Here is a 21,446-nt window from a genome sequence, read left to right on the forward strand (position 1 = left end):
GGAAAATTCTCATTCTTGATCCACCTCATCTGCCATGGACGACTCTGCCTATCAAAATCATTATTCTCCTGATGCTTTTTTTGCAGTAGAAGGTAGGCACACCAACTCTTCCTTTGGACTAGAGTAAACCACTGAAATATATTTTTTAACCATTTACTGTATGCAACCCGTATGTGGCAATTGAACTCTGCTTTCCTATATATGATGAAGTTCCCCAGAGTTCTGCAGTCTGCTTCCCTTTAATATCCAAATCACTACAATTCAAACGCCAGAGAACACCTAGAAGTCCATTGTCTCTTCCCAGATATTTCCAGGGATTCTCAGACTGTTGGTATCCTCCTGATGTCTCCTGCTGTTCCTCTGGGTCACCTCTGATCAGCTCATCATTTTTCTCTCCTTGCTGCCTCAGGCCCTTCTAGTCTATTTCACCCTCCGGCCAGCTTCCGCCTTATCCCTCAAGATGACCATTAATGCAAGGCTGATGCTGTGTTGTGCTGGTCAGTCAGCTTTAGTGAAGACATAGAAACAACATAAAGGAACTACAAGGTAGGAAAGGGAAAACCAACAATCGTTAGTGTGTGGCCCTGTTCTCTCAGATCATCACCACGAACAGGAAAGTCCCTGATTGCCCATGTCCTCTCTTGGGCCAAACATTCTGTGCTATTCTGGGGCCACATCTATCCTCCATGACGCTCTCTTTCACAGTCTCCAGTGCGAGCCTCACATCAGGTAACACTGTAAGTTTCTCCACCCGAGGACATCATCCTTTCCTTTTATTGTGCTGAGTAGCTTAGCTTTTCTCTGACTCCACCTCCAACCCCTAGACCAGGCAGTGCCTTTGAATCGCCAAAAATCCCATCAAAGTGCCTTCCCCAACAAAAGAGCAGTATCCCCCCAAAACTAATGCTCCCCAGCTGCCAGAGCAATCTGTACACTGAAGACAGCTTCTAATATGTCAGATTTTTTAACTGCTTTATTTTAAAATAATTTCAAGCGTGCAGAAGAGTTATCAGGATAGGACGAAGAAATCCAGTGTGCTCCTGACCCAGATTTATCAACTCTTACCATTTGTCAGATTTCCATGATCATTCTCCCTCCATATTATTTTTTTTGAACCATTTGAAAATAAATTGCCTACACTCACTCTTAAATATTTCTGTGTGTATTTCCTAAGAGCAAGGTCATCACCAGCAATGTGACAAACTGACATCATGTGCCTCCTGATGTGATGCCCTGAGAAGGACACACACCACTTCTAGCATATTCCTGTCCCAAAGGCATAACCGAGTCTAGTCATGAATACAATACACACCTCAAATGAGGGACATTCTATAAAATAACCAGTCTATATTCTTCAAGCATGCCACAATCAGGAAAAAAAAAAAAGATAAGGGCTGAGGAACTGGTCCAGATTAAAGGAGACCAGAGATACATGAGAACTGGATTCCATGCATGATCTTAGACTGGATTCTAGAGCACAAAAACAACAACAACCACAAAAAAATCACAAAAAGGGCATTATTAAGATAGTCGGTAAACTCTGACTATGAACTGTAGATTAGACAATAATATTGTATTTGTGTTATAGCTCCTAATTTTGATAATTGTACTGTGGCTATATATGTGACTACACGTGTTTACATGAAACATCTTCAACTTCTCCTTAGCAAGCAGTCAGACACTATTGGTTTTCTTAGGCTAGATATCATTTGCTGAAACAATCAAGGGAGCTAGACCTCAGGATCGTGTGAAAGGAATATGCCTTTTCTCTTGGAGAGAATCCTTTTACAATGCCGGCATTCCTACAAGAACCGACACTTGACTCTTTCACGTGGCCAACACTTAAGTGACTGGTTAACACCTTCACCAGGATGAGCCCTGGCTAACTGCCCAAAGTGGGGCTATGAGAGCTCAGATACATCCTGGGGCAAGGAAAAGTGATGGTGGAGACACAGAGACAGAGCTTTCATGCTTCAGGTCAAGGTGAAATATGCAGAAACTGGTTATAGGGACCTAACACTTGTGGCTCAGCAAACTTCAGGCTTCTTGGGCCGAGCTGGTTCTGCACACCAATGGTTACTGCAGGAAGCTGTCAGCAACACATAGGCTGTCAGAAGGAGGCTGAAAATCAAGGGCTATTCTGATCAGTCCTGTGGGGAAGAGCTATAATATGTGTCGCCAACCGACAGCAGGATAGCAGAGTTCAATCCAGGGGTCTTGGGACAGCAGCTGATGCTTATAAAATGACTTTATTATTGACAATGAAGCCCTAGCTTTACAAAATGATTCTGGTGGCTCGAATAAGCAGTGATACATCAGACTGCACAGATTCGAATCTCAGCTCTGGTGTCAGGCAGCCGTGTGATTCTGGGCAAGCTACTTTCTGTCCTCGCAGCTCTTCTCTCTGGTCTGTAAAGTGTATGAGTTTTCTATGGCTGCTGTAACAAATTACCACAAATGACCAGCTTAAAACAGCACAAACTTACTTTTTTACAGTTCTGGAGTTCAGAGGTCTGGAATCACTTTCACCAGGCTGAAATCAAGGTGTCAGGAGATCTACATTCCTTCTGGAGGCTCCAGAAGAGAAGCCACTTCCTTGCCTCTTACAGATTCTAGAGCTGCATTTCTCACACTCCTTGGCTCATGGCTCTTCCTCCTTCATCTTCAAAGTCAGCAGCATAGCATCTTCTTTCTTGTCTGAATTCTGCTTCATCCCTCACATCCTCTCTCAAGGCTTCTGAACCTCCTGCCTCCTTCTAATAAGGACCCCTGTGATTACACTGGCCCCCCCGGAATCATTCATGATAATCTCCCCATCTCAAAATCTTTAACTTAATCATGTCTGCAAAGTCCTTCTAACCATGTAAAGTAACATATTCATAGGTTCTGGGAATCAGTACCTAGACATCTCTGGGTGGGGGGGCAATATTCATCCTACTTCAAATACATATGATAATTTTGCTCACCTTATAGTGTGGTCATGAAAAGTAAATGAGATAAAGCACATAAGGCACTGGGCATGTGTAAAATGCTTTACAAATGTTGGCTGTTGTTAAGACCAAGATAAGTCTGTAAAAGTAGATTTTTTTTCAAGAGAAAATAATTTACACAGCAAGCATACTGGAAAGTTTTAAATTCAAATCAATGATTAGTAGGAGAAAATATGTAAGCTTTCCTCATTTTCTTCCTTATTCTCATGAATAAATGTATGCAAATCACATTTAACCTAAAGAGCTAAATTTTAAATCCTCACCACCAGACATTTTCACTTTCTAATAAATACAATACCAGGTAAAACCATGTTCTTAATGCCTTTAATCACCTACATCAGAAAATTGCCCCTTCCTCCCTGACCGTCCATTCTTTCACTTTGTTATTTTCTCCTTCAAACAGGAAATAGAACGTCTGGATCCCATTCCAGCTGCCTTATTCAACTTCCACTAACCTTTGAGACCATGGCTATGGAATTAAAGTGGGTTTCATTACACCATGCTTTAGTAGGAACCCTTCTAGATATAAGTGGTAGAAAGCCAACTCAAAGTTTTTTTACAGCAGGAAATGGTAGTGGTGCCTACAGGATTGCAGAGACCTTTCTTGTGACCACACGATAATTCAACTTCTCCTTCTGCCCGCTCCTGTTTTCTTATCTTTCCTTCCTTTCCACGGGTGTGTACCTCCAAGGACACTCTCAGATCGAACTCCTGAACACTAATCTCCACCTCAGAGTATACTTCCAGGGAACCCAATCTGTAAGAATAACTGAGATGTCCAAGTGTCTCAGGTAGATCAGACCCAAGAATGCAAACCTTGTCATTGTATTTGTCTCAAAACCTCTCAATCCTTCCCCAGCTACTGATCTGATTTTGTGTTGGCGTAATTCTTATGCAGCTTCTTAGCGCAAGGTAATAGAGATGGTCTATGGCAGCAGCAGGCATGCATCACTCACAAAGAAAGAAAAGCTTCACCCATTCTCTTCCATAGTCCCTAACAACTCCCTCCTCATGCAAATAAAACTCTCATTGGCCTCGTTTGGGTCAAATGCCCACCCCTGGGACAATCACTGTATCTAGGGAGATGAAGTCCTCTCATTTGTCATCCTTAAGCAAGGAAACTGGGGCCACATAACTCATGGATGCACAGAGAGTGGAATCATGGCAGTTCTGAAAAGAATAGCATGCACAGTAGCGATAAAAGGAACACAAATCCGTTTTTCATCATCACCAGGAACAAAATTCATCAGGCATCTTGGTGTGGCAACACACCTCCCTTTCTTCAGCATTCCATACATCCTTCTTGGAAGAAATTAAGAGTCTACTTATTTACTTTGACAAATCAAGAAGGAATTATTGTCACGATGCAAAATCAGGGGGTTTCCTAGAGACTTGGGACTGCTTCTCTCTTTTTTCCCTCTGCAAGAGGCGTCTAGGATTTCAATCACAAGCCTGATGGTGTTGGTCATTACTGCCTGCTAGAAGGGGTGAGTACTTCCTTACATTCATCACAGTCTAACTTGACATTAACAGTTTAGGAGGCAGTGGAAGCCGAAGTGACTGGGAGAAGATAGACGGTTAGCTAATGCACAGAGGTTCAATTTTCTTCATTCTTCGTGTCCAGTCCATACCAGTCAACCAGTACCTGTTGCTCCTTTATCAAACCCTCTGCTTGTCTTTTCAAGAGCAGAGGACATTGAAATTCACTGGAACAGTGTTCTCAAAAGGGAAGTTACTTTCCATAAAAGAAAGATTTTACTCTTCATTGCAACTGAGCTCTCTTCCTCCAGCTGTGAAACTGATTGAATTTCTTAAGGCTCGTAAGACAGCTCTACTCACAGCCCTGTGATTACTTTTATAAAGGAGAAAAAAAAAGCCATAGGAGGGAATGGTTGATCACCCACAAAAATATTCTTTCTTTTTTGAATTTTCTTCTCAAACTGCAGAGGGAGGGGAAAGAAGTTGGGAAATATTCGAGGAACATTATTTCCTAGTATATGAGTATCCAGGGTCCCTTCTCCATTGCTTCCCCAGCAGAGCACGGGCCTCAGGAGATACATGAAAAAATGTGGGAGAGACTTGAAGATTAAGATAGAGTAAGGGAAGATCAACCCTTTCCCAGTAGGCTGGGAAAGAGAAAAGAGAGGAGGGGTAGGGAGGGGAAGACTTTGGTAAGTTTCAAAGAGGCTGATGGAGCCGCAGTCATCACTGTGAAAGAATGTGAGAGTAACAGACAGAGGGAGAGCAGATTTTAAGGTGTTTTATTCCTCATTAGGCATATATGCCTCACTTCTTTAATTCCACCAGAAAATGAGTACAGGTCTGAATTCCTTTCTGTATCAGGCCAAGTCCAGTCAGGAAAACAGAAACCACCCTATTTCAGCAGAGGGAATTTCACCCCAGGGATTTGCTACATGGATGATGGGAAAGTGGAGAATCCCAACGTGGGCGCGGAGGCAACATCAAGATTAACAACTACAGGAAGTGGTGACCGCCCTCCGGGTTGGACGAAACCTGGCAGGAGGTTGTGTAAGTCAAGCCCAGAAGCCAGGGCCTGTGGCAGGAGCTGGAACTACGGTGGTGACGGCCAGTAGGAGCTCAGGCCACAGTGGGGAAGGCTGGCCGGTGGGAGCCGGAGCTTCCGGTGGAAAGGCAGCCACTTCCAAGATGCCACTTGAAGCAGAAAGCAGGGGGTGTCCCTATCCTCCATCCTCTGTTCCTCATCTGAAACGGAACAGAGCGAGTAAAGGCTGAGGAATAAGTCCCAGAGCAGAGAGGCAAATAACTGGCGTATAACTTGATGGTCTAACTGTGTGTCTTTGAACTCATCTGTGTGTGTAACTGAACCAGGGAACCGACTGTCTTTTATGTGGGTTACCTATGACTCAAGAGCCATGCAGAAAGTCACAGTGGAGTACCTTTCCTTAAATATTAAAAAGTGAAAAACAATATTATTTTACTCACGGTCATAATTCTGCAGGTTGTCTCAAGTGCTTCATAGACAATAACCCAAAGAGTTCAGGCCTCTCCTCTTTTTTCTTCTCTTGTTCCCTTTCGCTCCTTCAGTTTCTTCTTTTACCTCTCTATTCACTCTAGCTGTTGTACAACCACCCTGATGCAATCAGGGGTTACCATCCTACCCTTCTGTCTCTTTCATGTCCTAAAGACTGGATGGGAGTCAGAGAAAAGAAAAAAGCTAAATCTGCCTTTGGCATCTACCACATCTGACATACCTTTGTTCTGACCCTGTTTACCTACCTTGCCTAGCAAAATGTCACGTCCGCCTGGGAATACTACAGTCATTCAAACATTTTGGTCTGTTTGTTATGTTTTCTTTTCCCATGGTTGTATTAGGAGTGATCTGGGATGTGGTTGCCACTGTCAGGCTTTTTTGTCTGGTATCGTGGCTAAAAGTATAGCCAAATTGCTTGGGTTTTAAATCCCAACTGCATGGTTTCCTAACTGCATGACCTTGGCCAAGTAACTTAACGGCTCTGGGTCTCAGTTTCCTCATCTGTAAATGTAATCCTAATAATAGAAAGTACTTTATAGTGTTGAATTGTTAGTATCGAATTAATTTATTTATATACTGAATTTATGTATGTGTGTGTATGGGTGTCTTTGTGTGTAGACACACACATAAGATATGTATCAACTCATATATACATATGTGTATGTATATATGTACATACACATGTATTTACATGCACACATACATATCTTAGAAAATTGGCACAAAGTAAGCATTCTATAAATATCAGCGATCACACCTGTTATAATTTTTCTCAACAAGACTCTAAATGCTGCGCCAGCCTATCAAAAGATACGACATCTATTTAATGTTTTTTACCTAGCCCAAAGTCATGACTAGTTGGGTGACTTTTTAAAAATTGACACTTGATAACTGATCAGTCCAAAAATTAATTCACAGTGTAAAACACCATGAATTGTACTGTTATTTGCCTCTCAGTTGTAGAAATTAGTTTCATTTCACACTATGTTTAGTTGTGATTGGATCATTGTAGACTTTTTTTCTGTCATTTTTTTGTGGTTCAAGATTTAAATTTGTTATGGAGACAAGCTTTTCAGTTGACCAATGATTAGCTAATTTCTGATCATAGAAAAGGAAACAGATTGCCCCAAGGCTGCTGTTTTCATTTCCTCACGGGAGGAAGAAGCATAGCAGAGAAGAAAGGCGCACGCTCAAGGCACTGAACCTCCGCCACCATGGGGAACTTGTTTGTGAATGAGGGCCTGTCCATCTTCGTCATTGTAAGTACCCATGAGAATGAAATGAAAAATTCTCCGACTTGTTTGGGTTCTCTTGGAAATGAAAATAGAGCAAAGCTTTTTTGTTTGTTTTGTTTGAGAAATTGTGTTGAAACTGATTTATTATGTGAACATGCATCCATCTGTAAGCAGAGTGAGTCCATTCTTCCAAACTTATTCATGGAAAGAATGTATCTGGGGACTCACTTCACCTAGTTTATTTCTGGAGTTTTTAGGAGTAATAAATTAGCCAGCGTTTCACAGTGGGAGTAGGAGACATTTCATGCTAATGATCCTTGTTTACTCAGAGGCAAATTTCTCTACTTTTAATGTATTTATACCACCTAAAAATGGGCAATTGAAATTTTATACAGTTTTCCAAATAACAAATGCAAGACTGGCTCATGTATGGGAAATTGGCCTTTATTTCAGTAATTACACCAAAAATAATTGAAGTTCTCAATTTTCTTTTTTAAAAAAGTATCTTCTTTTCTCTGAGGTAAACTTTAGTTATTTGTGAGGTTTTTAAAAATTTAAGGGAAGGGAATTGAAAAAAAAAACTATCTAGACACATTTATAGCGTATATATGATATATATTATATTTAGCTGTATATAAATCAATATAGTCTGTCTTGAGAAACAATTTTTGTAAGTAAAGATATGGCTAATTTTCGAACAGACATGATGATTTCTCTAGTTTTTAACATAACATAGATCAACTATTTTTTTAAGATGATGGTCTCAGCAAAGCAATCACAGACAATTGGGAAGATAGAAATGTGATTTATAAGTAGCTTTTCCAAATAGCCAATTAAAGTATTACCCAGATGTTAAAAAGAACACTTATGTATGAATTTTTGAAAGAATTTATCATGAAGTAAATATGACTCTTTGAGCTGTAGAGGTAGAGAGAAATGAGTGGCACAGATAAAATAAAAATCACAAATATTTTGTCATTTAAAAAAAATTAAGCCAAATCAACACTAATGCAATACAGAATTGTTCTGAGGACTCCAAGCTGTTAAGTTGATTTCTTATCCCCATTTGAAGAACAGATTACTCCTCTAAAAAATAAGTTCAAATATAAACACTTTTAGCTCTTACCACAGTTTTCCCAGGGAAGTGACCTCTGTCTAAATTATATACTCATATACTTGAAAGTGAACCCACAGCTTGGAAGGCAAGAGTAAAAATGACAAGGTTAGGAAATGGAGAAGTGGTTTTAGTACCTTCTTCTTTATAAAGAGAGACTCTTCTCAAGCATCGAAGGACATCAAATAGCCTCAAAGCACAGTTAAGAACAGATTGCTACTGTGGAGCTGAAGGTGGAGGACTGGGTAGAGTCATCGTTTGATGCAGTCAGTGCTTGGGATGAAATGAGCAGTCACAATCTAGAAGGATCTCCCTTTAAAAAAAAAATCCCATGCCTCTCATTCCCTCATTGGTGCTGAATAGTCCCTCTTTCAAAAGCGAAGCAGGGCTTCCCTGGTGGCGCAGTGGGTGAGAGTCCGCCTGCCGATGCAGGGGACGCGGGTTCATGCCCCGGTCCGGGAAGATCCCACATGCCGCAGAGCGGCTGGGCCCGTGAGCCATGGCCCCTGAGCCTGTGCGTCCGGAGCCTGTGCTCCGCAACGGGAGAGGCCACGACAGTGAGAAGCCCGCGTATCGCAAAAAAAAAAAAAAAAAAAAAAAAAAAAAAAAAAAAAAAAAATTAAAAAGTGAAGCAAAGCTTATCAAGTAGAATTAAAGCCTTGTCATTTTAGCTGATGAGACCTCCACTAGCTGGGGCGGGATGCTGTGTGGCGGAGAGAGGTAATCACACCTGTGAGAATCAAACACAAAGTCCTGCTGGTGCAGGGGACAGTATAGGAACAGATTCCTTTCCCTTCTCTTTGTAAGAAGAGTCACCTGCTGTCATCTATCAATCTAAAAGGAGGAGAAAGAAAGGAGGGGAGATAGATAATAACTCGGCATACGGCCCAAGTAGTATAACAATCATGGGGGACAACACAGGGAGGAAAGGTTACTTACAGAGAAGTGTAGTGATACTCTTGCAGGAAGGAGCTGGCTTTGTAACCACCTTAATCAAAGGCTGTACTTGGGGAAGTCCTGACCTTGGTCTGACTCTAAACTGCTGTGAAATCTACCTGTTGAAACATGACAACTTCACGCAACCACTTCTGTTTGTGCAGCTGGTATGGCTGGGGATGAACGTCTTCCTCTTTGTCTGGTACTACCGGGTTTATGATATTCCAGATAAGTTCTTCTACACTCGAAAACTTCTTGGGGTAAGTAGAAGTTCCATCTCCCTCAGTATTGACTGGCTCCCATGTCTAATCAGAGATTCTTGTTCCTATTCCTTTTAACGTTTTAAAGAAATATTCTGACCAACCCAAAGAGCACCATCGGCCTAACTCCCTCCATTGCAACCCCCTGGGCAAGAGTCTTTAGGCCTTCCAGTGTGGGACAGACAGAAGTGTGGCAGGGGGTCCCAGCAGCATCCTTCCCCTCCCAAGAACTACTGTGCTACTGTTTAGCTTGAAGGAGAAATCTAATACTGACTCCGGAATGGATGGGCAGGTTGGAAAGATCGATCCAGGGGTGACACAGGTGGCACAACTGGGACTTCCTATTAGGAATCATCCGATTCCTATTAACTTTTGTGCATGAAAAACCCTGCTCCTAATGACATGTTATGAAATACTCTTCAGGAAATAAGCCTCTCCCTACATATGGAGGCTTTGAGGAACCTGCCCAAAGATCACGTTCTTTGACTCGACTGGCAGAGCAAAGGCCCCTGACTTTTCTTGGGTCCAATAACATTCTCAGTTTCCTTGAACTGACAGGGCTCTTCTTCATCATAAATGAAAATAAGAAAATAAGTACAATTACGGCTGCCCCCAGAGGATATCATTTGTTACATCATACTGAAACCATTACTTAATAATACTAATTATAATATGTATTATACATCATATGCATAAATAATTATAACATATAATTACACTACATTATTATAATTGTTGTTAACTTATTCAGGTTGATGCTGAAAAGGATGATTTCCCTTTGCATTTTCCTCCTCCAAAATATGCAACTTCTTTAGGCATTACAAAGAACAATCATACCATACGAACTTAGTTACTATTGAGGTTAGTCTATGTGCTAAGAAAATCTTCTTTACAAAGACCTAATTTCTATACTGAACTCTAGTTAATGATATGCATGCTTAAATATTTAGGAGGAAGTAAACCGATATCTGCAACTTACTTGGAAATACATCAAAAATAAGATGCATTGATGGATGGATAGAGGGATGGGTAGATGGATGGAGAAGTGAATAGACATGTGCTAAAGCAACCATTGTAAAATGTAAAAGGTAGAATCTTGGAGATGAATCAACAGGTATTCATTGTGAAATTATTTCAAATTCTCTTTATGTTTGAAAATATTCATAATATTTATTTTAATCTGGCCCTTGCTCCCCACCCCAACATTTTATTCATTTATGATGAAGAAGAGCCCTGGCTCTAAAGGACCTTCCTTCCCAGATAACTTGATATCTCTTTTTTTTTTTTTTTTTTTTGGCGGTACGCGGGCCTCTCACTGTGGTGGCCTCTCCCGTTGCGGAGCACAGGCTCCGGATGCGCAGGCTCAGCGGCCATGGCTCACGGGCCCAGCCGCTCCGCGGCATGTGGGATCTTCCCGGACCGGGGCACGAACCCAGGTCCCCTGCATCGGCAGGCAGACTCTCAACCACTGCACCACCAGGGAAGCCCCTACAACTTGATATCTCTGGAGTGTGGGCCTCATGCTGGGAAGCCTGGGGGAGTGGGTGTAGGCAAGTGGGGCGGGCGGTGTCCTGGGCGCACAAGAGTCACCCTGCTTCTTATCCTGCCTTTTCCAGTCAGCGCTGGCACTGGCCAGGGCCCCTGCAGCCTGCCTGAATTTCAACTGCATGCTGATTCTGCTGCCAGTCTGTCGAAATCTACTGTCTTTCCTCAGGGGTTCCAGTGCGGTAAGAACCAACATTTACAAAGTTTGAGTTCCTCAGAATTTCGAAGGCCATCAAGCTCAATGCCACCCCCCACTTTTTTTAACATCTTTATTGGAGTATAATTGCTTTGCAGTGGTGTGTTAGTTTCTGCTTTATAACAAAGTGAATCAGCTATACATATACATATATCCCCATATCTCCTCCCTTTTGCGTCTCCCTCCCACCCTCCCTATCCCACCCGTCCAGGTGGTCACAAAGCACCGAGCTGATCTCCCTGTGCTATGTGGCTGCTTCCCACTAGCTATCTACTTTACGTTTGGTAGTGTATATATGTCCTTGCCACTCTCTCACTTCATCCCAGCTTACCCTTCCCCCTCCCCATGTCCTCAAGTCCATTCTCTAGTAGGTCTGTGTCTTTATTCCTGTCTCACCCCTATATTCTTCAGAACCATTTTTTTCCCTTAGATTCCATATATATGTGTTAGCATACGGTATTTGTCTTTCTCTTTCTGACTTATTTCACTCTGTATGACAGACTCTAGGTCCATCCACCTTATTACAAATAGCTCAATTTCGTTTCTTTTTATGGCTGAGTAATATTCCATTGTATATATGTGCCACATCTTCTTTATCCATTCATCTGTTGATGGACACGTAGGTTGCTTCCATGTCCTGGCTATTGTAAATAGAGCTGCAATGAACATTGTGGTACATGACTCTTTTTGAATTATGGTTTTCTCAGGGTATATATCCAGTGGTGGGATTGCTGGGTCATATGGTAGTTCTATTTTTAGTTTTTTAAGGAACCTCCATACTGTCCTCCATAGTGGCTGCACCAATAGGGAAAGCAAACCAAGAGTTTGTGAGGATTCCAACCTCTGTACAATATTCACAAGCCAAGCAATGCTTGATTCTCTAGTTTATTTTTATATTATTTGTTGGTGGAGCTCCTTGGGATAGCCATTTAACCTGGAACAGACATTAAAAACAAACAAACAAAAAGTAAACAACAACCAATCAACATATACCTCAACAATAGCAATAAAGTACATATGCATGTACACACACAGACATACATCATATGACATATATGTATATGTATATAAACAGAGATTTATGAGACTGACGTGAAATTTGGGAATTAATCTCACAGTGCCATGTTTCTCAAAATTTTTAAGTCAGAGAAAATCTCTTTTGTGGATAATATCCAAAGAAGATGGGATCAATGAGCTATGAGTCACTATGTAATGAATGTGACCGGTGTTATGTCCATGGAATTGAGGAGTTCAGAGCTTTCTAAATGCCCGGGGTCTTTCACCCTCACTTCAACAATACAGAGAGCCCCTAATATACTATGCTAGAAGAAAAAAATGATTATGTAGGAAGAGCTTTTGTAATCTATAAAATGGTATACGAATTTCTTATTGATATTGTTATACAAAGATGAGAAAAGAGGAACTTGGAATCTGCACATGTACTCAAATTAATACGATACAAAGAAAAATATGATGGGTCCCACAAAATGTTACAAATAAGGAGCTACAGGGAATCCATCAAAGGAGGGGGAAATTATATCAGGTGGCGCAGGGGATGGAAAAAGGCTTCTTAGAGAAGGTGGCATCAGATATGGGCATATAAGGATAAAATAAGCCTGTACGAGATATAAAGGAGAGAGAAAGACATTCTACATGGAGAAAACGGTATGGGCAAAAGCACAGGGAATGGTGAGGAAATCATATCCTTGAAAGTCCTGTGTGATCATGACTTGTGGCTTCTCTTTGGATGTGTTTGCCATTCCTGACCACACCATAGAGGGCAGCTCTTCCAAAGTTAGGGACTGATACCCCGGTGGGACCCATTCCACTGCCCATTAGTGACTAGTAGCCTCTCTTTTTCCTTTTAATAAGATGTTCTTTTTATATTAACTAGCTTTTAAAAAAAATTACCTATTAAGTAGAGGTCATTTATAGTGGAGAGAAGCAAGCAATCTACTTTGATGGGAGTGTAGGGATTTTAAAGGGTAGGTGTCTGAGGTCAGGCTGGAGCTTTGCTGGTAAACTAGGACCTTAAATGTATAGCTGAGATGTTAATACTTAATTGGTAATCGAAGACTAAGTGGGTAAAGGAAAGTGATCTAAACTGCCAATAACAAAACTTGCCTTGAGCTCTGCCTCATTTTCTCTAGTCTTACTAAATTCACATTGATCCTAAGGAGATTCTTTTTCTTTGAGAACTATACAATACTTGATTTACTAATATAGGGTTAGCAGGCTACAACTAACAGTAGACATTGATTACAAGGATTTCCAAAATCATCTTTTTAACCTAAGAAACCATAGAGGTAGAATTCCATTTGATTGAAAAGTTTTCTGTTTTTTAAATTGAAGTATAGTTGATTTACAATGTTGTGTTAATTTATGCTGTACACCAAATTGACTCAGTTATTCATATATATACATTCTTTTTATATTCTTTTCCATTACAATTTATCACAGGACATTGAATATAGTTTCCTGTGCTATACAGTAGGACCTTGTTGTTCATCCATTCTATATGTAATAGTTTACATCTACTAACCCCAAACTCCCCCACACCGCTCCCCCTTGGCAACCACAGGTCTGTTCTCTCTGTTCTCTCTGTGAGTCTGTTTGTGCTTCGTAGATAGGTTCAGCTGTGTCATATTTCAGATTCCACATATAAGTTATATCCTATGGTATTTGTCTTTATTTCTGACTTACTTCACTTAGTATGATCATCTCTGGGTCCATCCATGTTGCTGGAAATGGCATTATTTCATTCTTTTTATGGCTGAGTAGTATTCCATCGTATATATGTACCACATCTTCTTTATCCGTTCATCTGTTGATGGACATTTAGGTTGTTTCCATGTCTTGGCTCTTGTGAATAGTGCTGCTATGAACATTGGGGTGCATGTATCTTTTGAATTAGAGTTTTGTCCGGATATATGCCCAGGAGTCGGATTGCTGGATCATAGGGTAATGGCAAAGTTTTATTGATGCGCCACCTGTAAAGTACAACATCTGGTATATTGCAGGTGCCCAATGAACATTTGCTAAATGAAGTTCGGGGACTGTAGCTTTTTTATTCTCCCCCCACCCCCTGTTCAAATACTTTCTATTTAGAGGAAGTAAACCCTGAGAAACAGGCAGTGTTTTCGCCAGGACAGCCTGTTAAGAAATCCTTGTTACCCCACAGGCCCAAATTGCGATGCTGTTGCGTGGCCATGCCCCATGAGTGGCACATGTTGTAATGGCCACTTTTAGGCTTCCTGTGGCCTAAAAGGAGGGAAGATCCTCATGAGGGTCTCTAAAGACAGGGGTGAAATGAGGCTGCTCTTCAAATTGCAGAGACACTCAACTCTCTAACCAGAGAGACCTGTATGTCAAAGAAAATATTTTTTAAAATTAGCAGCAAGTAAGATTCTTTTACAGATGGGGTGTGTCCCTCCTCCAGATTTCCCAATCTGAAATGTTAACTGGGCAAAGAACCTTCTATTCTGATTGGGATTAAAATGAGTACACATGCTGTGACTGATGTTGGAAATTATAACACCTGCCACTTATTGAGTCTTCCTAGACCTCACCTTGTGAAATCTGCATGTCAGACCAGTGAGGTGGGGATGAAATTCATTGGGAGTGTTGGGATTCCAGCCCAGGTGCTTGTGCCTCCAGAGCCTCTTCACTTTCCTACATGCCACCTAAACTCAAAACTCTCTTGTGGCTGGGCCCGTGAGCCATGGCCGCTGAGCCTGCGCGTCCAGAGCCTGTGCTCCGCAACGGGAGAGGCCACAACAGTGAGAGGCCCGCGTACCGCAAAAACAACAAACAAAAAAAACTCTCTTGTGGTGGTCCTATGGTCTTAGAAAGGCCATCATGTATATATGAATATTTGGGCAGGCTGAATAACCTAGGCTAGAAGTGACAGGGGTGTTGTAACTTCAAGGATTTATTAGTAGGCCTTTATGCAAACTTAACAGTCACAGAACTGGAGAAAGAAAGAAAACCACAGGGTTGGCCCACCCCAGGAAAACTAGGGGTAAAGACTCTGAGCCTGCTCTGTCGAGGGAAATGGGGAATGGTGGGACTCGGCATACAGAAGTCCCCAAAGAAGCCTTAATAACCTCAACTTGGATGGAAGTTCTAGTCTGAAGATCAGAAAGAAACAGGAAGGCAAGAGAGTGAGCTCTTTTCTCTAACCTTATATAGCCTGGGAGTCAGAGGCCCTCGATATAGCTCTATATCTGACCATGTGGTCCAGGGCAAGGCTCTTGGACTTCCTGTCTCATAGTTGTTGTTTTTCTTTTTGTTGTTGTTTTTAGCTAAAAAGCAGGTGAGATAATGCAAGTGTAAGAATGAATATGAATGATATTCTAAAAGTGTGCTAATGGACTAAGCCTGTCAACTAATGAGTTGTCAGTTAACAAATATTTGTTGAGTGCCAACTATATGCTAAGCACAGCGACGTAGAGTGAGTAGAGAGTAAGACATGGATGAGCCATGAGCTCAGGGAGCTTAGAGTTTTATGGAAGAGATAGAAGATAAACATGTAATTTCAAAATTATAGGCTGTGCTGTACAAATCCAGTGGTGTTCTTCGTATTTATCACATATTCTACTGCCACCAGGTTTCAACATTACTGTCAGTTTCTTTGCCTGAGTTCTGTAGATTCAAGGCTGGCTTTTGCAATTTCTCTCAAACTGCATATAAATATCTAATTCAAATTCATTCATGGCACCTGTGGCGAGACCAGGTGTACATAAAATAGAACTTTAAAGTTTCCATAACACTCATGTTACAGAAGTTAATGTTTTGCCCCATTAAATATGCACTTCTTTGTTCCATTTCTCAATGCTTTGAATTTTTTTGCTCTCACAGTTTGAATCGAGCATAGCAAGCTGCCGAGATAACTCAATAATCTCCCTTGCACTTGAATGTTAGCTTATTGAGATTGGGCAAGGCTCTAGTTGAGAGTAACAGAGGAACTTCCCTTTAGAAGTCAATGGCAAAAAGAAGAGCAGTTGTTCGGTGAGGAAGCTGTTGTGCATGATGGCAGCTTGGGTAATTGGTAGGTGGCTGGCGGTAATTCACAAGTGACTCAAAAGCATAAAAATGGTTTCTGTATGGTAGGGAGGGAGAAAAAAGCCCTGGGCCGTCACAGGCAGCAAAGCCCTCCTTTCTACCCCACCAACCAGCCATCTTGCCACCTTGTCAGGAAATGATGAGGAAATTATATCTGGAAGCCCCGTATAATCATGGCTTACGGCTTCTCTTTGGATGTGTTTGCCATTCCTGACCACACTATAGAGGGTGGCTTAGAAAAATGAGGGATTGGTGCCCTGGTAGGACCTTAGTTAGTTCTACTAACTCATTAGTGACTAAGAGTCTCCGTTTTTTCTTCTAATAAAATGTATGTATTTCATACTAAATAGCATTTTTTAAACCACCTATTAAGATCAGACTCTTACTGAATGGACCTTGTGTTTCCCAAGCACATCTCTCCATTTTTCTGGCACTCAGTTAACTTTTCTCTAACAGTTTGTTGCTCAAGCTGATAAGGGACATTGAAATCTATTGTTTCATATCTTTGATGATCCATGTTGATGATGATAAGGGTAGAACTATGGAGACAGTGTAGAGACCACGAGGAAACCACATTCCTTTTCTTCAAATTCAGCATGCAGGAGCAAGTATCTTTTCCCCCAAAAGTTTCAAAACAATTTGTCTGGAAGGAGAAAAGAAAATCGTTTGGCATGTATAGATATGTGGGCAAATACATCTCTATAGGTTTAGAATAATTGTCTTGGGTTCTAGGACAGTGAAAATGTCATTTAACCAAATAGTTATGTAAGGATTGTTAAAAATACATGATATATTGCTCTGCACACAGGATGCTTACCCTCTAGCTGGGGAGCCATGCCATACTAGCTGAAAAGTTAAATAATGATACCAAAAAAAGCGCGAGTGTTTATTAAATACCTCTCAATGAATCTATGAAACAGACCTACAAGGGAATAATTATGATAAATATATAGGTGAGAAAGCTGGAAACTGAGCATATTGTTCAATGTCACACAGCTAGGTGGTAGGGCTGGGGTCCAGCACAGATATATCTGATGGCAAATTGCTTTCTGACCCTACTAATTCCCATTCTCTCATTCTTGGGACTCCAATTGCGTCTATCACTCCAATGAGGACTGTATTAAATGCTCTACTTCTGTGTAACAAATTTCCACAAACTTAGAGGCTTAAAGCAACTCCCGTTTACTAGTTCACAGCTGTGCAGAAGTCCAGCATCCTGCTTGCTCAGGGTGTCACAAAGCTGACATCAAGGCGTCAACTGGACTGAATACTCACATGCAAACTCTGGGTAAAATCTTCCAAGCTCATTCTTGTTGGCAAAATTCAGTCCCTGGCAGCTGCAGGACTAAGGTCCCTGTCTCCTGCTGACAGTTACTCTGGGGCTGCTCTCAGATCCGAGGTGTATTCCTTGCCGTGTGGCCCCTTCCATCTTCAAGCCAGCAGCAGCGTATCAAATACTTCTTGCACCTAAGATTGCTGACTTTTAGACTCAGATTTAAAAGACTCGTGTGATTGAGTCAGGCCCACCCAGATCACCTCTCTCTTAAGGTCAATTTGGGATTTTAATTACCTCTGCAAAATCCCTTTTTCCATATAAGGTAACGAAATCACAGGAGTATCATCCTATCATAGTTATAGGTCAGGTCTCACCCACACTCAAGGGGAGGAGATTATATAAGGTCATTGGGGAACATCTTACAATTCTGCCTACCACAGGGACTCTACGAAGCTGTGGAGGAACCTAGCAATCAGGAAACAGGAAAAAGATATTTCCTTAACACTGTAAAAACTACAAAGGAGTAGAACAATGTACGGCGCTTGAAATAAACACAAAAGACAATGAGGCTATGAAAGAAAACAGGACAGTCAATTCTTCACCCACAGGAGTGTAAGAGAAGTGATTTCAACCAGGAAACCCTTATTTTGAGAGCCTGAGTCACCGGTGAACAGGTTGTTGTAGCTGCTGCTGGTAGGGTTCCACCCGTATTCCCTCTGCACTGTCAGTTCCAGTACATGGGGCAGCTGTCTTCTGCCAGCTCAGGTCATTCTCTGCCTGAGGATTTTCTTTCAGCCCTCTCCTGGGACAAGCCGGAAATGCCAGGGAGTTGATGCCCTGGGAAGAGCCCTCAGCCAATGATGGATAGGAGTTGGTAGAGACTACCCAAGTTTCCTAACCCCTCAGGTAACAAACCTCTGGGGGCGTATCCTACACAGTCTCCCAGAGTTCCCTGATCGGAGAGCCCGCTGATAAGATATGGTAGTGGTAGTTGATGTGCTAATACACCCTTTATTGGTTTCCTTCCCTTCCCAAACTTACTCCCTCTAACCTCACTTTCCAGATAGAGTACTTTCACTTAACTTCTTGTCTTGGTTTTTAGACATGTAGAATAATAGTGACTGTATCTTTACATTTGGTTTGATGGAAAAGGGAATGAACCTTAAAGACAAATCGTCCTGATCCCAGCCAATGTGAGAGTTAGCTTTAGTTTTGTTATCTGTAAAATAAGGACAGTAATACTTATCTGGTTACATTAAATGAGGCAATGATTATGGGTAAACTGCCTGGCTCACAGAAGTCACTCGATAAAGCCTAAATGTTTTTTCCTTTCTCTGAAGTCTTCAGTGTCTTCCTTACTGGTATTTCTGCAGTTCCAGGAACCTGCTTTCATGATCCAAACAGCCTGCCCTCCCTAGATGTAGCTAACTCAGAGGTAGTGGAGTAAGCACAATTTTCTATGCAATTCTATTTTTTCTATAAAACCAGAACATTTTATTAAAAATAAATAAGCCAAATATTTAACACCCGTATATTGAAATTGAATATGTTTGGAACCAGGTGTTTAAAATACCTGAGCTTTTTGTTTTGTTTTGGGGGTTTTTTGCACTTCACTCTGTTCTCCTTAGAAGTTTTCTGAATCTCTATGGCAGTACATCTAGCCTTGGAAACAAAGCATCCAGAGCGAGCACTTGACCACTTTTCAGAGAACAAAGCTCTGTCTGATTCAACCAGAAACCAGGTTTTGTTTTGTTTTTTTCCTCTACTTTGGGCATTGACATGAATCCAGATTCAAACCCACATCTTCTAACATGTGTCGGTAGGACAATTACACTAACCAGTTGACCAAAATGCCATTTTAATGCCAAGGTAATCATAAAAGGTATGAAATATCAGAATGTTGATATCTCTGGCATCAGAGAGCCTGGGTTTAGACCTCAGCTCTGTCACTTATTAACTATGCAACCTAAGGGAAGGTAACTTCTCTATGCCTTTGTTTCCTCATCTGTCATGTGGTGATAATAATGGTACCTCCCACATAGGATTAATGTAAGAATGAAATGAGTCGATGCATGTAAAACACTTAAAGCAACTCCTAGGGACTTCCCTGGTGGTCCGGTGGTTAAGACTCTGCGCTTCCACTGCAGGGGGTGCAGGTCCGATCCCTGGTCAGGGAACTAAGATCCTGCGTGCTGCACAGTGCGGTCAAAAATTTTAAAAACAATAAAAAAAAAACACTTAAAGCAGCTCCTTGCACAAGTTCTTTGTAAGTACTATTATAATTTTTGCTATGATTATTTTGTTAATGATCTCCCTTGTTACGTTGTCTCTATCAACATATGCAGGTGGACACTTTTTTTCTCCTCTCATAGTGTCTATGTCCTGGAAGGGTGCTCTTCTAAAACTATTCACTTGTTCTAGAACTGTTCACTTGTCTGTATCCCCATGGACCTTCAGGTCTTTGAGGGCAGCCCTGTCCTTTTAAAATTTCTATATCCCCTCGTTATTAAATAAATTAATCTGAACTAGAAACTATGTAGTTAGATGTTTTCTGTCCAAATTCATATTTTATACAATTAAGCAATGGATTCCATGAGAGGCTTTTTATGTTAATAGTACGAGAACCTAAAACATTGGTTAAGCCAGCCATGCCACTTATTGGCTGTTTGACCTTGGGAAGATGACTACATCTATCTGAGCCTCAGTGTTCTCATCTGTCAAATGGGTAGAATGATGTAGTTTTTTAGGGTGGTCATAAGAATTAAATGAGATGATATGTGTCTAATGCCTGGCACAGAGAAAACTTTCTTGTTAACAATTACGATTTCATTCTTTTCCCTTTAATCCAAAGTGCTGCTCAACAAGAATTCGAAGACAACTGGACAGGAACCTCACCTTTCATAAAATGGTGGCATGGATGATTGCACTTCACACTGGTATGTTCATTAAGATATTTGAGATTGCAAAGAAAACTTGGAACCAGAGTGTTCCCTCTAAGATATTTTTAAAATAAGGGATCAGCCTTTGCAGGTAGATTAGGTGGTGATTGGATGTGTACTTTTTGAATGAGTTCTATGAAAAAATATTCACCCCTCTTTCTGCCATCCCAACACTAGGATTTATTCCTTCAGGTCTTAAAACTTTTTCCCCTTAGACTCTTCTGATAAAATCCCAGTGTATTCACCCTTTTATACACTTTTTAACATCAAAGTTGTTTGTTAGTCCACATATGAGAGCTTTTATTCATTCATCTTTTAAATACTTGGTTGAACGTGTAGATTCATGGATTTCTTGCAATAATCCTACAAGGGCCATAGCCCATAAGTTGGGAATTTCTTAAGATAGCCTTTATTAGCTAAACACTTTCTTTTTATTATTGTTTATATATATATATATATATACACACACATATGTATATATGATAGTATTCATGTGTTTATGTATATTTTGTGTTAGTATTATAATTATTAAGGTGGTGGTGGTGGTGTAAGAAGGGATCCTTATCAAATCTCCACTAACTTATCGTAGAGTCAGGGGCTGCAGCCAAAAACCCAGCTACAAATAAAATTGTACACACACTTCACCCTCTTTGTTTCTCTTCTGTGCCCTCTTCAGCGATTCACACCATTGCACACCTATTTAATGTGGAGTGGTGTGTCAATGCCCGAGTCAACAATTCTGACCCTTATTCAATAGCACTCTCTGACATTGGAGATAAGCCTGGTGAAACTTACCTCAATTTTGCTCGACAGAGAATTAAGGTAAGCCTCTTATTTCCTGATTCAGATGTTCTGTAGACATTAAAACTGAGGATTAG

General features: G+C 41.0%; 1 protein-coding gene across 1 annotated transcript in view; it reads left to right on the forward strand.

Annotated features, from left to right (window-relative positions):
- The first annotated feature begins 7,167 nt into the window (after positions 1-7,167).
- Positions 7,168-21,446, forward strand: part of CYBB (cytochrome b-245 beta chain) — a 33,239-nt gene continuing 18,960 nt past the window's right edge. Inside the window, exons 1-5 of the mRNA XM_082864757.1 lie at positions 7,168-7,262; positions 9,453-9,548; positions 11,165-11,275; positions 20,481-20,565; positions 21,245-21,390. Coding sequence (XP_082720883.1) covers positions 7,218-7,262; positions 9,453-9,548; positions 11,165-11,275; positions 20,481-20,565; positions 21,245-21,390 — 483 coding nt within the window. The 5' untranslated portion in view covers positions 7,168-7,217. The remainder of the gene's footprint in view (positions 7,263-9,452; positions 9,549-11,164; positions 11,276-20,480; positions 20,566-21,244; positions 21,391-21,446) is intronic.

The sequence above is a fragment of the Leucopleurus acutus genome, assembly GCF_964270905.1.
Source record: "Leucopleurus acutus genome assembly, chromosome: X".
Classification (NCBI taxonomy): Eukaryota; Metazoa; Chordata; class Mammalia; order Artiodactyla; family Delphinidae; genus Leucopleurus; species Leucopleurus acutus.